The 16,615-nt window shown below is 37.5% G+C and overlaps 1 protein-coding gene across 2 annotated transcripts in view; it reads left to right on the top strand.

The window, feature by feature from the left end:
- Nucleotides 1–16,615, top strand: part of LOC121325802 (zinc finger protein ZFPM1-like) — an 82,226-nt gene that overhangs the window by 57,832 nt on the left and 7,779 nt on the right. Inside the window, exons 4-7 of one of the 2 annotated variants that reach the window (XM_041268853.1) lie at nucleotides 380–513; nucleotides 13,025–13,127; nucleotides 13,691–13,888; nucleotides 15,803–16,027. In XM_041268853.1, coding sequence (XP_041124787.1) covers nucleotides 380–513; nucleotides 13,025–13,127; nucleotides 13,691–13,888; nucleotides 15,803–16,027 — 660 coding nt within the window. Of the gene's footprint in view, nucleotides 1–379; nucleotides 514–9,082; nucleotides 9,277–13,024; nucleotides 13,128–13,690; nucleotides 13,889–15,802; nucleotides 16,028–16,615 lie in introns of those variants that run through there. The other variant, XM_041268854.1, reaches the window with a different exon arrangement.

Below are 16,615 nucleotides of genomic sequence, written 5' to 3'. Positions count from 1 at the left end.
AAACTCTAGTCCTCGAGGGCTGCAGGGTCTTTTGGTTTTCATTCCAACTTAAGCTTGCAATTAAGTTAATTGATCTAATTATTTGTTCAGTTGGACATATTTCATATTTTTCAAGGTTTTTTACATTTGTTGATTTAAAAAATGCACTTGATTCGAGGTACACAACTTATGAAACATTTTGAGACCTGGAGGGAAGTGTTACATTTGTCCAATTAATTGGACCAATTAACTAATGGAGAGCTTGGGTGGAACTAAAACCAGAATACACTGTGGCCCTCCTGGAACTGAGTTTGACACCCCTGCTCTAGGGTCACCTAGTGTTTTCTAATTACGACCTCAAATTGGCTGTATTTTGCTGACGTTGTTTTGTTTTGTGCAGACGAGCTGGAGCTGTTTGGCAGTGATGGAGATTGTAAAGTCCGTGCCAAGCAGGGCCTTCTTCACGAGACCACCTGGGGGCCATTCAGGGGGAAGATTCAGGTGGAAGCCCCGGCTGTGGAGTTGGTAGGAGGGGTAAGCCACAACACATCTGTGGGGTCTGTTATGAAAGTCGAATGACATAGCTGTAAACAACTTGATTTGTATGTTAGAGAGATCTAAGGAGCATGTTGGGAAACCGTGGACATCAACACAGGATAGGTTGAGCTTGTTTTTGGATTTTTTACTTATTTATTTTTTGCCTGAGGGTGAGAGTATTATTTTAATGTGAATAAGAAAAGATATAAACACAGCTCATTAAATTACAGCTCTGGTATTGTTCCTGAAATGTTTTACAAGCTTGTACAAGAGATAAACAGCATGTGTATTGTAATTTGCTAAATTTCAGTGTGTACTACAATGTACAGTAATAGCCATCTAATTGCAACCTATTTGGTTTAAAAAAATGATAAAAAACTGTAATATTCTTCAGAAGGCACAGTCGTGGCTTTCAGCTGTGTATAACTCTTATCTGCGTAGATAAAAGGATTTCAGTTCAACGCTCTCCAATACAGCTCCCTGAAGAATACAGTATTTTGGCTGAGGCCAGAGTGACCTCCACTCTGAGCTGATTACCTCAAGCAGCCAACAGTAATCTGCAGTGATTGTTAGTTTCTGCTCCACATTGTATATTTTAATTGTCGGGGTAATTGTCTGTGCAGTGTCTCACAGTCCACTTGTCTGACACGTCCTTCATTTCAGTTGATCACGCTGCAGTGGTGGCTCCTGGCATCAGGAAGCCTCGATGGCCACAAACAAATTCCTGGTGCTTTTCACTAGCCCTTGGCTAATAGTTTGGGTATTCTGCAGAGCCTAGTAGGGCACTAACCAATGCTTAAAAAAATAAAAACATTGTCTTACAACAAACTTAAAACAACTTTGTTGCAAGTCCCATTCTGAAATAGTTTTGCTCTCTTTGGTTTATTTTCACAACAGTTGCAGGAGCTGATTTATCCTGCTGCATGCGGTAGATTCACATCCTGTGCAGAAGGTATTATATGACCCCTTACCTGAACTTTGGGTGTCCTTTTGCTTTAACAAGCACTGATTCATCAATGCAAGATGGGACACATTTCACTTCACTCCCACCCAGTCCTAGGTCCTGCTAAACCGGCCATGAATCGATCAGAAGATGAGACAGCAATACAGTGGAAACAGTGTCCCTTACCCAGATTTGGCATGAACCCCCTAATACTACCTGATCACGGCTCTAATAAACACCAGTAAGGAAAGCAGTTATAAAAAACAGGACTTTCTGCAGCGAAAGTGAATTTGGGGCAGCCTGTGCTTAATCTTGTTAAGTCCTTCATTGTGAGAATATTTTACCAAGCCTTTACCAGACAGTTCTACCCCCACCACTGTTAAAGGAATGCTTTAGCTATTTTCTCTTATTAAGAAATCCTCAACTGCAGATTAAAATGTGCAAATCGGCGTTAATGCCTCCACATCTGTTATTAAGTGCTCTCGAAAGTTCCAAAACGATCCCTCCTCTTTCTCCTTTGTGAGCCTGTTTCTCTATCTATTTAAAATGCAGTCCTTGATTAACCCTTATCTCCCCCGATTTCTTTATCTCTCTCTGGCGCCATCCTTCTGGACTCTGAGTCCGGCATGATTGATTCCTGTTTGATAGGCACACAGTTCTAAGATTTCATTTTACTATCAGAATATTTTGTGGATAGCTCATGTTCAGCTGTTTCTCGTTATCAAGTTTGCTTTGTTGATGATTTCCAGCTTTGACCAGCTTCCCTCCCCATCCCGGAGCTCAAACAGAGGAAGGATTTTGAGTATCTGTTGGAGATAGCTGCTAGTCACATGTTCCAAATGTATCAACATCACATTCTCCTCTTGGCTCAGTTCTCAACCCGGGTCCCAGTCAGTTTATCCTTCACTTGAAGTCCTTTGCAGAACTAATTCCACAGTTAGAGAGTGTTCTGTGTGTGGAATGTGTCTTGAGAAGAACTGAACAGAATGTGAGAATCTGCAGGGGCCAGTGGACCTGTTGTCAAGTTAAGAACATAAGAACATAAGAACATAAGAAAGTTTACAAACGAGAGGAGGCCATTCGGCCCATCTTGCTCGTTTGGTTGTTAGTAGCTTATTGATCCCAAAATCTCATCAAGCAGCTTCTTGAAGGATCCCAGGGTGTCAGCTTCAACAACATTACTGGGGAGTTGATTCCAGACCCTCACAATTCTCTGTGTAAAAAAGTGTCTCCTATTTTCTGTTCTGAATGCCCCTTTTTCTAAACTCCATTTGTGACCCCTGGTCCTTGTTTCTTTTTTCAGGCTGAAAAAGTCCCTTGGGTCGACACTGTCAATACCTTTTAGAATTTTGAATGCTTGAATTAGGTCGCCACGTAGTCTTCTTTGTTCAAGACTGAACAGATTCAATTCTTTTAGCCTGTCTGCATATGACATGCCTTTTAAGCCCAGAATAATTCTGGTCGCTCTTCTTTGCACTCTTTCTAGAGCAGCAATATCTTTTTTATAGCGAGGTGACCAGAACTGAACACAATATTCAAGATGAGGTCTTACAAGTGCATTGTACAGTTTTAACATTACTTCCCTTGATTTAAATTCAACACTTTTCACAATGTATCCGAGCATCTTGTTAGCCTTTTTTATAGCTTCCCCACATTGCCTAGATGAAGACATTTCTGAGTCAACAAAAACTCCTAGGTCTTTTTCATAGATTCCTTCTCCAGTTTCAATATCTCCCATATGATATTTATAATGTACATTTTTATTTCCTGCGTGCAGTACCTTACACTTTTCTCTATTAAATGTCATTTGCCATGTGTCTGCCCAGTTCTGAATCTTGTCTAGATCATTTTGAATGACCTTTGCTGCTGCAACAGTGTTTGCCACTCCTCCTACTTTTGTGTCGTCTGCAAATTTAACAAGTTTGCTTACTATACCAGAATCTAAATCATTAATGTAGATTAGGAATAGCAGAGGACCTAATACTGATCCCTGTGGTACACCGCTGGTTACCACACTCCATTCTGAGGTTTTTCCTCTAATCAGTACTTTCTGTTTTCTACATGTTAACCACTCCCTAATCCATGTACATGTGTTTCCTTGAATCCCAACTGCGTTCAGTTTGAGAATTAATCTTTTGTGCGGGACTTTGTCAAAAGCTTTCTGGAAATCTAAATAAACCATGTCATATGCTTTGCAATTATCCATTATCGATGTTGCATCCTCAAAAAAAATCAAGCAAGTTAGTTAGGCACGATCTCCCTTTCCTAAAACCATGTTGACTGTCTCCCAGTACCCTGTTACCATATAGGTAATTTTCCATTTTGGATCTTATTATAGTTTCCATAAGTTTGCATATAATAGAAGTCAGGCTTACTGGTCTGTAGTTACCTGGTTCAGTTTTGTTTCCCTTTTTGTGGATCGGTATTACGTTTGCAATTTTCCAGTCTGTCGGTACCACCCCTGTGTCAAGAGACTGCTGCATGATCTTGGTTAGCGGTTTGTAAATTACTTCTTTCATTTCTTTGAGTACTACTGGGAGGATCTCATCCGGCCCAGGGGATTTGTTTATTTTAAGAGCTCCTAGTCCCTTTAACACTTCTGCCTCAGTTATGCTAAAGTTATTTAAAACTGGATAGGAACTGTATGACATGTGGGGCATGTTGTCAGTATCTTCCTTTGTAAAAACTTGTGAAAAGTAATCATTTAACATATTTGCTATTTTTTTTTCTTCCTCTACGATTTTGCCATTTGTATCTCTTAAACATTTAATCTCCTCTTTGAATGTTCTCTTGCTGTTGTAATATTGGAAAAACATTTTGGAATTGGTTTTAGCTCCCTTAGCAATGTTCATTTCTATTTCTCTCTTGGCCTTTCTAACTTCCTTTTTGACTTGCGTTTGCAGTTCCGTGTACTCTTTCTGCATACTTTCTTTTTGGTCCTTTTTTAATGCTCTGTAAAGTGCCTTTTTTCGCTGAATATTTTTTTTAATTGATCTATTAAACCATTTTGGCAATTTAGTTTTACATTTAGATTTGTCTACTTTAGGGATGTAATTGTTTTGCGCCTCTAGTACTACATTTTTGAAGAACAACCATCCTTCTTCTGTGGGTGTTTTCTCTATTTTACTCCAATCTACTTCTGTTAGTCTCTGTTTCATGCCTTCATAGTTTGCTTTTCTAAAAGCCATTTACAAAATGCCCTTGTGATTCAGGGCCTGTTAACGGGCTTATTGAGAATGCACTGAAACGAAAGTTTTGAAGTGAATTTCTCTACCCTAAATTGGTTTCAGTACACTTTTGACAGCCGTCTCTTATGATTTAAAAGCTGTACAGGCACATTCAGAGTGTCCTCATAATCGCATAGTATCGGGGAATGATAGGAAGCTGTTTATAACAGCTATTTTTTCTCATATCATTTATTACAAGTGTGATATTGTTTAATATTGCTCTGGGAAGCAGAGTGTTGGTACAACTGAGGCAATAAACAGGTTTATTAGATTGTGTCTAGGAGGCTGGCAGTGTATGGTAAAACTTTTCATTGTTAGTTTACAGCCTCAGAACAGTAGTGAAAATGTCAGCACCCTTGATGAGAGGAAAATATTCTTTTATAGCACTCAGTACAGAAGTTAATTGCATTTGATTAGTCCTCAGCTGTACATTGGAGGGAGGACAGCTTTTGTTGTTTTGAAATCAACATGTAAATTAATGGATTTATTGAATACCTAACAATTATTTAAGTTATTTATTTTAAATTTAGTAGTCACCAATTTTTAATTTTTTAAAATTATTTTTCTCCCAATTTAGAATAGCCAATTATTTTTAGGCTCAGCTCACCGCTACCACCCCTGTGTTGACTCGGGAGGGTGAAGACGAACACATGCTGTCCTCCGAAACGTGTGCAGTCAGTCGACCGCTTCTTTTTACATTGCAGACCCACTATGCAGCCACTCTAGAGCTACAGTGTTGGAGGACAGTGCAGTTCTGGGCAGCTTACAGGCAAGCCTGCAGGCGCCCGGCCAGATTACAGGCATTGCTGGTGTGCGGTGAGCCGAGGGCACCCTAGCCAACCTAAGATCACCCCCTCCCCTTCCCAATGTATTGAAATGTGATTCTCATCTGATGTATAGAAAGTTCTTGTCCAACTAATATTCCAGCTATTAAAAATCACACACAAAAACACAGTCATCTTCTGCTGCAGCCTGTTCCTCATCTTGAATGAGCACAGTAGGCTTTGGATGAGCTTTTCTGTTTTTCTAAATATCTTCCAAGAAAAGAATGATTTTGGAGAAAGCTCCTTAAGGGGAGTGCACTTTGATAAAGCAAAGATGATTCTAATTCATTTTCTTGTATTGTATTTTTCTGCTTTGTGTTAGTCACAGGCAGGGAAAACCTGACAACATTTTTATTATCCTAGTTGCTGTGATTTCCAGACATTTCAACTAAACATGTGCAAGTTTTTTTTGTTCATTTTTTTTTATCATCTCTTTTTTTGTATGATTCATTCAGTAAAGTTTCGTTACAGATGTTGTCCAGTAGATGTTAACCACTCCATTGTCATTTTGTTTAAACCACTGCTTATATCAATACCATCAAAACATTCCCCTTACATTATTGCACAGGGTCCAGTGGTTAAAGAAACAGGCTTATAACCAGGAGGTCCCCAGTTCAACCACTGACTCACTGTGTGACCCTGAGCAAGTCACTTACCCTCCTTGTGCTCCGTCTTTCGGGTGAGACGTTCTTGTAAGTGACTCTGCAACTGGTGCATAGTTCACACACCCTAGTCTTGTATCTTGTAAAGCGCTTTGTGATGGTGGTCCACTATGCTATCTATATAAAAAAAAAAAAAAAAAAAAAAAAAAAAAAAAATATATATATATATATATATATATATATATATATATAATATATATATATATATATATATATATACAGGTGAACCTGTTTTATATCACCTTGCTTAATATCGTACCCTGTTTATTACTATGATTTTTGAAAAATCACTCGCCCTGCACCTTAGGTTCTTTGAGAAATTACCTCTCTTAATGCCATCTCACAAACCCTCTTATTGTCTCGTTTTGTGCAGCCTGTCAAATGCTGCGTGGCCGGGCTTTATTAAGTAACCATAGGATATAATTAATTTCCAACGTAACCAACAACCAATAATCATCTTGGCTGATAATAAACTGACATGTTGTGCAGCCTGTCAAATGCTGCGTGGGCGGTCTTAATGGGATACAGTTCATTTACAAAACACCAATGTCACCAAATTTTGTACAAATGCGCACAAAAAAAAACTCCCAAGTATTGATGGCTCTCTTCAGTCAACATTTCATGCAACTTTTTAGATAATGACAGAAACTCTTTGTTGCAGTTAATGATATGAAATGCATTTGTCCGGTAGTAACTATATGCATTTATTTATATGTAAAGAACAACTTGCACTTTTTTTTTCTCACACTCGTAATATGCTGTCATAGGCAAATGTGAAATATATCATGACCCGCTTTATATCACAAATTATGCCTGCATGGCGATCATGATAAAAATCGGGCTCATCTGAATATATTTTTTATTTTTGGATTTAGCACTTTAGGAGTGTTTATTAGTTGTGGATGTTACATCAACAAATCTTCCCCACTTAAAGGTAGCCATAGTTTGTATTAAATAAAGTACGTCACTTGTGAACATTCCAATAGTGGCTTGTGAATTCTGGGGAATATGTTGTGTTTCAGGTAAACGGTGACTCACAACTGGCTGATATGCTTTTAAAATCTGTACCAGACATATTTATAGATGTTTATATTAGGCATTGTATTAGAGGTGGGAATTCTTAAGAAATGTGCAGAATGACACAGAGCTGATTTCTGTCCCAGATCACTCCTTATGCTATCATAATCATAAATAAGGGGTAAAGGGGCATTTTCATGTAATATGTGCTGCATATATTTATATATGTATGCATATTTTTTCTGCTGTTCAGTGATGCCATTAAAGAAAGACACAGTTGACCTCAAGAACTGCCACTAATAAATCAAGGTGCTTGGATTGAACAGTAAATTGACATTAGCTCAGTGAGGTGCAAGGAATGCATTGTGGTTGGAATTTTATCACGGAATGGTAAAGTATCGTTCCAGAATAATGCCATTCTGGCTGCCCATGGTAGCCCTGCACTCTATTGACAGTGATATGGCAGGTGTTTGTTCGTTTGAGGTTCTAATCCCCCTAGTCTGTAGACAGGGAGATGGCACAGTGCTTTGGATCAATGTATTTTGGCTGTGGCCGTAGCTGTTGACAGTAGCCTTTGTCTTCTAGTAGTTTTGTCTCCTCAGACCAGAGTTTCTGATGACAAGCAGGTATGTTAAACACTTCTGTTGCCTTCAGGAAACACTAAACTGCAGACGTCCAAACCACCTCTTAACATTTGCATTTGAACAGTGACTTGTCCATTGTATCAGGTGGGCCCATCGTGGGCTCCAAGAGTGGTTTAATTTTTAATCTCTTATCGTTTGTCTTTCAAACATTTTTATAATATTTTTGCATGCTGTTTGCATGCATCTCATCTGTTTTAATTATTTTTTCTTAGAAATGCTGTAAAGTTCAGGGGGGGAGGAGGGATGGGGTGCAGGCATGGTCTATCGTAGGCAAATGCAGCAGCGGATGTGTGGCAGATAGAGTTTCAGATGGTTATCGGTCTGAGTTTTCAGCCCAGACACTAAACCCTTTGTTTGGGACGATGCAGTTTCTCCAATCTATTTGAGATTTAAAGGGACAGCAGTTTGCTACTTTATAACAAGGGCCATTTGTCAAAGTATGTAATTGACCTAGCCAAGTAATACTGGCACCAACAATTATTCAGTTACCACAACATGACTCTGTATCCGTTTTTGTGTGTGTATGTGTGTGTGTGTGTGTGTGTGTGTGTGTGTGTGTGTGTGTGACAGTACAAATTGTGTAAAAGTTTAATATAGTACAAAACTTGAATTCGTACAGTTAGCCAATATTGGAGAATACTTGCATTACGACAGCTTGGAAACTGAGAGCAGAACACTTTTTACTTCAAAACGACAAATCAAGTCTAACTGCTTTACATTCAAGTGTAAGACAGCGCCTTTTTTCCTTTGAAATGTTTTAACAGCAAACATAACACAAGAATGTGTACAGTTCAGTTGCTGACATAAACCACTGGAAGAGAAAACCACAGACACCTGTATTTGAGCTAATGCCTTTTGTTGTTCTGCATCTGTTCATAACTGCAGGTACGTTGTTGGGTGTTGACCGTAATCAAACACATTTTCGTTCATGTATGTACAGGACAAGTTTAACCACAGCAGTTGAGGAGTTAAACCCTGGGAAAAAGTTCATTACTTCCCAGACTGTTGCCAAAGTACCAGTACAAAAGCACATTCTTTTTTCTTTTTAATGAATAGAAAAATAAATCAGTCATGCATCATTAGCATTCCTGTTTTATCGTACTTGGAACAGGGTGTTGCTCATGTGATAAGCGGAAGTTGATGAGGATTTGACAGTCTCAGTCTGAGGGGAGGGGGGGTTAATATCAGACCAAATAATTAGATTTCATATCGGTACCCAGGCAGCAGTTGAGGGATCAGAGAGATTAAAATATTTCTCCCCTGATTAATATTCATAAGAGACACAGGCCGAAGAGGGACTTAATCTTCACGTCAAAGAGTTTTTCACAAGAGCTTAAGATTTTCAAAGTAGTTTAGTTCCGGACAGGAGCCGATGCAATTGGTGAAAGATAGGATATCATACCAGATTAGGATATAATAATGGGAGGTCATTACTGCATAGAGGTAAGTGTTTCGAATACCTACACCCACAAGACCTGCCTCCTCAATGAAAAGCTAATGGAAGCAGGTCGTGTGGGTGTTAGGTATTCGTTGTGCAGTTGGAATACAATTAAATAAGCATGTCCAGTTCTTTTGGAATTATAATTAGAACATTTGTGTGTAGCTGTATTTATATTATTGGGGTGGTGTTGGTGTCAGCCCCTCCCCCTGGGAGGTCATGCAATGAAGAGAAATGTATGTCATTTAAAGTTCTGGCATGGCCACTTCAAATAGATACGCAACTGGTTATTAAAAGAACAAACAGGTAATTGTGCAAGGGAAGTCTGGTAGCTGTACCATCGTGGATTAGGTAGAAAAACAAATACAATAGAAAATTGTCATAGTGGGTTATTTGGAGGGTACCTGCAACATGCTCAGATTCCCCTAGTTTTACCATCAATATTACCATATATATATATATATATATATATAGAGAGAGAGAGAGAGAGAGAGAGAGAGAGAGAGAGAGAGACACACACACACACACAGTATATATTCTGGTAAACATATATAAAAACAGGTGTTTGATAAACCCACCAACATTTCCGTTTTTAGAAAACTAGATTCAGTTTTGAACATGAAGCAAGGAAGAAAATAAAACTGTGAATTCTTGATTACAGTCTGTATGTGTGAAATTCATGTATGAATTGACATTTGAGTTGCTTTTGAATTTCTATTAAGCTATATACGTTTTGGACCTTCTGGACTGGTGACATCCATCTGGAAGCACAAAGTCGCATGTATAGCAAGACTTTTCCATTCTTTTATTCTCTGATGGGGGGGGGGGGATGCTTGCCAGATTCTTTTCATCATGTATTCTTTATTTTCCACATATTCATTACTATATTAAATGTCCCCACTAAGATCTCATTTGCAATGTCTTGTGTTGAGTTTGAATTATTAACCTAGCTTGGGAGTGCTTCAGCTAAAGCTTTCTTTCCTATGTTGTTCTGCTCTAAACACCTAGGACCTATTTTGTCTTTGTGTGGAACAGTTACTAGATTACTTTTTATCAGAGACTTTGTATAATCCTTAGCAGAATTTATTGTCATTCAATGGCTGTTGCACATTCAAAACTAAAATTCAAATATCTGAACCTTTATGTAAATGTGCTCTCTATTATTGTGTCACTATGTGTTGTTTTACCTCCTTAAACAATCTTGTTCGATTTTAGTCTGAAGCAAATTGTTACAACCGTGCAGAGCTTGTGGGTGCATGCGGCTAAGATATTATTGCATTTTAAAACTGAAACAAAAGAAGAGATATCTTGGAATCTTGGAGTGTTCCTGCTGACATACAATAAAAAAAAAAAAAAAAGTTCTTTAGGCTATGACTGCCATAATTAGAAATAAACCTTTTATCAATGAAAAAAAATAAATCTCAAATTAATATTTTTTTTATTTTTGTATTTATTAATTTTTTTTAGCTCTAGGTTTGAACCATTTTATTTCACTCTTTCAAGCCTGTAAAATCAATTTTGTAGCGCGTCTGTAAATTCATCTGTGCCCCCGGTGAAACACAGAACTGTTAATCTGATTGTTTTCATAAGGCTTAGTACAGTTACAGTATGAACATCTGATACAGTTTGATAGTTGGCAAAGCACTGCCCTCTAGCGGTTGATTCAAAGCAGGCACAAAAGCATGTAGTCCTTGTATCTCAGACAATGAGGTAAAACTATAAGTCGAGTAGACATGTTTGATTAATTTGGCTTCTTGAAGTTAGAGTTATTGCGTACAAACTCGGAATGCAACGTTAAATTATCCATGTGATTTGTTTCTTTCTACTTTTTAATTACTATTGATCTTGGCAAAGGTAAAACAATATTTAAACTATATTATCAAAGCAACACCACTGTGCAATTGTACAGCTCAAGTAGGATTTTTTTTAACTAGTCCTTATTGCTTCATGTTTGACGTTTTTGTTTATTTTTTTGTTGGTGTGAAACAGTTGTGTGAAAAAGCATTTATAGAATCAACTGTACAGGGGCACACAAATCCGGTCCTGAAGGTTGGGAGTCCTCTGGGTTTTCTGGCTATTATTAAATAATGAACTAAAAAAAGACCTGGAAGGAGGTCAATTAAGTAATTTATGGTACAGGTAGAACACACAACTGGACTGGAAGCAAGGATCCGTACTCAAAATGTTTTTGAAAATATTGCACTTGGTTTGATTACTTTGAGAAACGCACTCTTTTTAAAACTCAGCAGGATAAATTTTATGATTGCACAGAACCTACAGTGTCTACATAAGAACTCTGTAATGATAGAAAAAACAAACCATTATGTTAAATAAATATAGTTGACATAATTAAGTATGTTCCAACTGAGGAATAACATTTTTACTGCACATCGTACCTTGCACAGCAATGAACTTCCACCCTTTATACTTCCACACAGCTCATAACATTGTCAGTTTCCACTGAAAAGATATACACTGTATTTGTAGCCTAATTAATCTTGTTTACGTTTGCTTACATTTAAAGCAAAAAATGTCCCCATGTTTAAAGCAGTTTGCATGTTGTTTTTGTTCACAAACCTATTTATGCCTGTGTAAATGCTTTTTCTATAGATGTTCGCAAATCCGACTTTCACATATCCGCCTATACCCCAGTCCACAGGGGGTCAGATATGTGATGTTGTACTGTACTTTGTATCACATGTCAAACGTCATGGATTAAGGCTGTGTTCTTTTTTTTTTTGGTTTGTTTTTTGTCCACGAATATGTAGTTCCCAGTGAACATTCACATGTCTGAAAGAATAGTGTAAATATACATGTTTTTGTCACTTAAATAAATACAGCAAATGTCTTATTATTGATGCTGTACCTTTTATGCTGCATTTAGGAACCTAGCAGCCAGTTTAGTTTGCTTCCGGTAAATGATTGAACGCACTGTGTAGAACTGCAAAAATTCTTTAAAATGTCTTCAACAAAAAAGACACCAGCTGCATTAAAGATTGGAAATATTTCCGCTAAACGTCACTCTGACCAGTACAAGGAGGGGACATTTCACGTGTCTGTTATTAGTTTTCTATTTATTTTTATGTTTTTATTTTGTTTGATCATTCGCCGAGGTGATAATAGAATGTCAAAAAGGTGGACATTAGAAATTAAATATTGTACAATTTAGCATTTTAATTTTGATAAATTATGATTGTGACAATGCAATTTTTTCTGCTTTAATACATTTTATGTTTAATTGTGAAATATCTTGAAATACCTATTTTTATATTGTGAAAAACCTATTGTTTGTGTGAAAAAAAACCTATATAGACCTATCAGTAGCCTTCTTGCATTGGTAGCCATTCAGAGGTTTCAAATCAATCTCCGTTCTGAATTTGAGTTATGTTTATGTTAAAAAGCTTGACAATCTGCAGATTTTTTGTGTTCATCTTTTACAAGAGAATGCAGATTGAAAAAAGGTGATTTGGCACCACCTATTGGAAGCATTACAGAGTAACTGTTGTTGCAGGGTTCCTCAACTTCCTGTGTGGGATGCCATGGCAACATTTTAACTGGATACCACTGTATGTAGTTGTACAGTCAAGCCTGTCAATATTTGTGTACACGTTAAATGACTTCCAATGACTGTATAGTCTGCTATGTATACCAGCCTGTTCTTCTGTAAAGCAGGTTAGACTGTTAGACTTGGACATGTCCTTCATGCATTTCTGGTGCTCAGACCCTAAGCCTTCATTCTGCATTTTTCATCAGGAACCCAGGATCACACTTGTGACAGATGACAGAGATTGCTGGCTCACCAGACTCTCCTTCACTTCTGATGGAACAGCAGCGAATTCCATCATCTACAGCAAAGGTAGGTTTTGTCTGGTTTGAGAATTGTGACGTTGCACCAATTCAAAACCAATCGTCTCAACCTTAAACTGGGCCAGTCACATTCCAGAATTCCTAGCCTTGCTACCATTCATTTTAATCTTCAACTGTTTATCCACAACCAAAAGGACGGTCTAAACTGTTTTCCCTCCTCATGAACTTCACTTTGAGGTATGCTTTAGAACTATTTTCAACCCTGGCACATCAGTAAATGCATCGGTTTTCTAGAAGAGATTTTCAATGATAAGACCGACCTATGATTGAGTTGAGAATTAATTTACTTGGTGTGGAGGAGATTGATGTTATTTGGTTGATTTTATCATTCGCTAACGCGTCTGTGCAGCACCGAGGTGCCTGCTACTACCACTCAAGAAAAACATCCAATAACGAAGTGAGGTGTGTTGGGATTGACCAGTACAATCAAGGTGTTCACTGAGGTGCTAGTATTGAAATGGGGGTTGGAATCAACGCTCCCACTTCAGGTAGCTCTTGGGTAAAACAGAACCCCCTTGCCAGTTGATAGCAACGCTTGTTTTGTGTTTGCAGGTGACGAGTTGTATTGTAAAACGAGTCAGGTGATCCTGGAAGGGGAGATTTTGACGGCCGTCCTGGTGTCTGGTCAGGGGGAGGGGTCCTCTCCACTGAAGACTGAGTCCACCTACCCAGCAGCCCTGCACTCTGACATTCAGCTCCTGCCCCAGCAGGCTGGGATGGCAGCAATCCTAGCTACTGCAGTTGTCAACAGTGAGTTTGCCAATAATTATTAAACAAAATTTTAATCTTACATTAACGCTAAGTTGACAGATGTTGCATTTCGGAAACATTCTATATTGATTTAATATACTGTAAAACGGGAATGTTAAAAAAAACATATACCATTCTTTATAGTATTACCTGTTTTTTGACTGTCTTCTGGGGAATAGTGAATTTCCTGAAAACTAGTATTGTTAACTACAAGAATAGTAAGTTTTAACATTGCTGAAGATTAAACCAAGACATATTCAGTTTTGTCAGGGAAAACAAATCTTACTGTCAGATTTGAACCCACTTGAACGTGGAGTTTGTAAATCCAGATTGAATCCACCTCCTGGTGGCAATATAACCTAAGCAATTGCATTTCTTTAGATGTTATAATCCAGTATGGTAGTTTCATACATATTGATAAATAACTGATAACTGATATTTCTATATCCGTTATTTCCTCACTGGTGCTATCATTATATATATATATATATATATATATATATATATATATATATATATATATATATATATATATATATATATTTCAATACATGTAATGTACTACAATCATTGGTAAGAATTTTAATGAAAAATCACATATTCAGAATACTTGCCTGTAAAATAATCAAGTTATGAAGAGTTCCATTTTCATTTGAACAGCCGTCTTCATGTATAGTAACTGCTAAAACTGTACGCTGTTCAAATTTCAATAAATATACTGCAACATCCTTATCAGAATGTGTTGTAAACATTGTTTTAAGCTAATATAGTACATTTAAAGGGTTTTAATAAATGTAGGGTTTTCTACACTAAATTTTAAATTTTTATATATCACTTTTTAATTAATAACCATGTGCCTGGTTTGACTAAAATAAAGATAATAATAGTAATTAGAAAATAAAACTGATACATTACCACACAGAACTGGATAGTCTGTATCTTTGCAGATGGAGTCGTCTTGGCAGTGTTGGAGGGTTTTGGTCATTTGTTTGTTGTTTTGTATTGTACAGACAGATCAAATGAATACACAGGAGGTTATTTCTTTGGTATTTTAAGTGTTTTTAATGAGCCACTTTTTCCTTGAAGGTCATTTTGAGCAGCTTATGTATCATTAATACAGGTTGACAGAAGCTTGTACAGTCTCCCCTTGTTATGATTAAACGTGTATTTCCTTTTCCAAAATACCAAATATAGATCTAAAGAAATACATTTTCTGTGGTCCGGGTATTTAATTTAATTTCTCAAAGAAGGTTTAGTGTAGGAGAGAACATGTTGTGATGCAGAGTCTTGTCTCTATATATTTTTAAAAATGGTCCCTTGAGCAGAAACGTAGAGAATAGAAACCGAGTTTAACATTTAAGGTAGTTCGGCATCAGATTTAACTTTCATTTAATCGCAATAGACAAAATGTATATTGCACTGAATTATTTCAAGGACCTCCTAGCAAGGTGTTAGTGTAGGGGCATATTATTTCAACCTATCTTTTTAACTGTTGATTTGCCAGACAGCTTCCCAAAACTTCCCTTCAAAAAGGTTAAAAAGCTGGAATTCATATAGTGCAGAGTGTCTCAGACTAGAAATAAAAATAAAAAAGATAAATGTGCACCTGCTAATTCAGTTCTAAACAGATGCAAAATATTTAGTTTTGTTTGACTTAAAGAAAATAGTAATATACTGTACAATTGTATGCAATTATCAGACACATTTTTGTCTAACCTACCGAAGGCTATATCTTAGGAGCTCCTTTAAATAGGCATGGATGTTTGTTTTTTAATTGTTGATGCAGGTCATGGTATTGACATTTGTAGCGTGGGGTTTATATAGTCATTGTCTGGTAATATGTACAGCAGGTAACTTAAGTTTTATAATATTTATGGCTGGTCTGTCTAAATAAAATTAAACAATTTATTCCAGAGGACATCTTCCCCTGTAAGGACTGTGGGATATGGTACAGGAGTGCGAGGAACCTCCAGGCCCACCTGATGTATTACTGTGCCAGCCGGCAGAAGCAGGACTCCTCCCCTCCGCCAGAGAAGCCCAAAGACTCCTACCCCAACGAGCGGATCTGCCCCTTCCCACATTGCAGCAAGAGCTGCCCCAGCACCAGCTCCCTGGAGATCCACATGCGCACTCACAGCGGTAAACACAGCAAAATGCCCTTCATAAAGAACTGCTTCTAAAAGAGAATGGGACAGACGAACATAGTGGTCAGGTGATGAGCAGGTTTTTCAAAAGACCAGACTGAAGCCTGCAGGTTGCAATTGCAGGTTAAGGTTATACATAATTCAAGTTATTTGGGTTATGTGTTTTGAAATGTGTTTGTCTGTAATCTTGGAAAGAGATGTAGTTTCTAAAAATGCCACTAGAAGGCACGCAATGTTGTATTGTGATGCATCAAGGCATACAGTAAATGCACAATCCTTTTACAATTCTTGTTTTACGGGTGATTTGTAGTAACACATTTAAAGTAGTTCAGCTTTTTCTATGCATTAGCTGTGCAGGTGGCAGTGGGATTGTATTTTTCAAACAACTTTGCATTGTCTCTGCAGATCACAAAAAGAGTTATTCCTTGGTATTATTTATTATTTGTTTATTTAGCAGACACCTTTATCCAAGGTGAGTTACAGAGACTAAGTTGTGTGAACTATGCATCAGCAGAGTTGCTTGTAACAACATCTCACCCGAAAAACTGAGCACAAGGACATGTTTAATGCTGTATTAACACTT

Source organism: Polyodon spathula, chromosome 13 (assembly GCF_017654505.1).
Source record: "Polyodon spathula isolate WHYD16114869_AA chromosome 13, ASM1765450v1, whole genome shotgun sequence".
NCBI classification, from domain to species: domain Eukaryota; kingdom Metazoa; phylum Chordata; class Actinopteri; order Acipenseriformes; family Polyodontidae; genus Polyodon; species Polyodon spathula.
The sequence above is the reverse complement of the archived record's forward strand: the minus strand, read 5'-3'. Positions and strand labels throughout refer to the sequence as shown.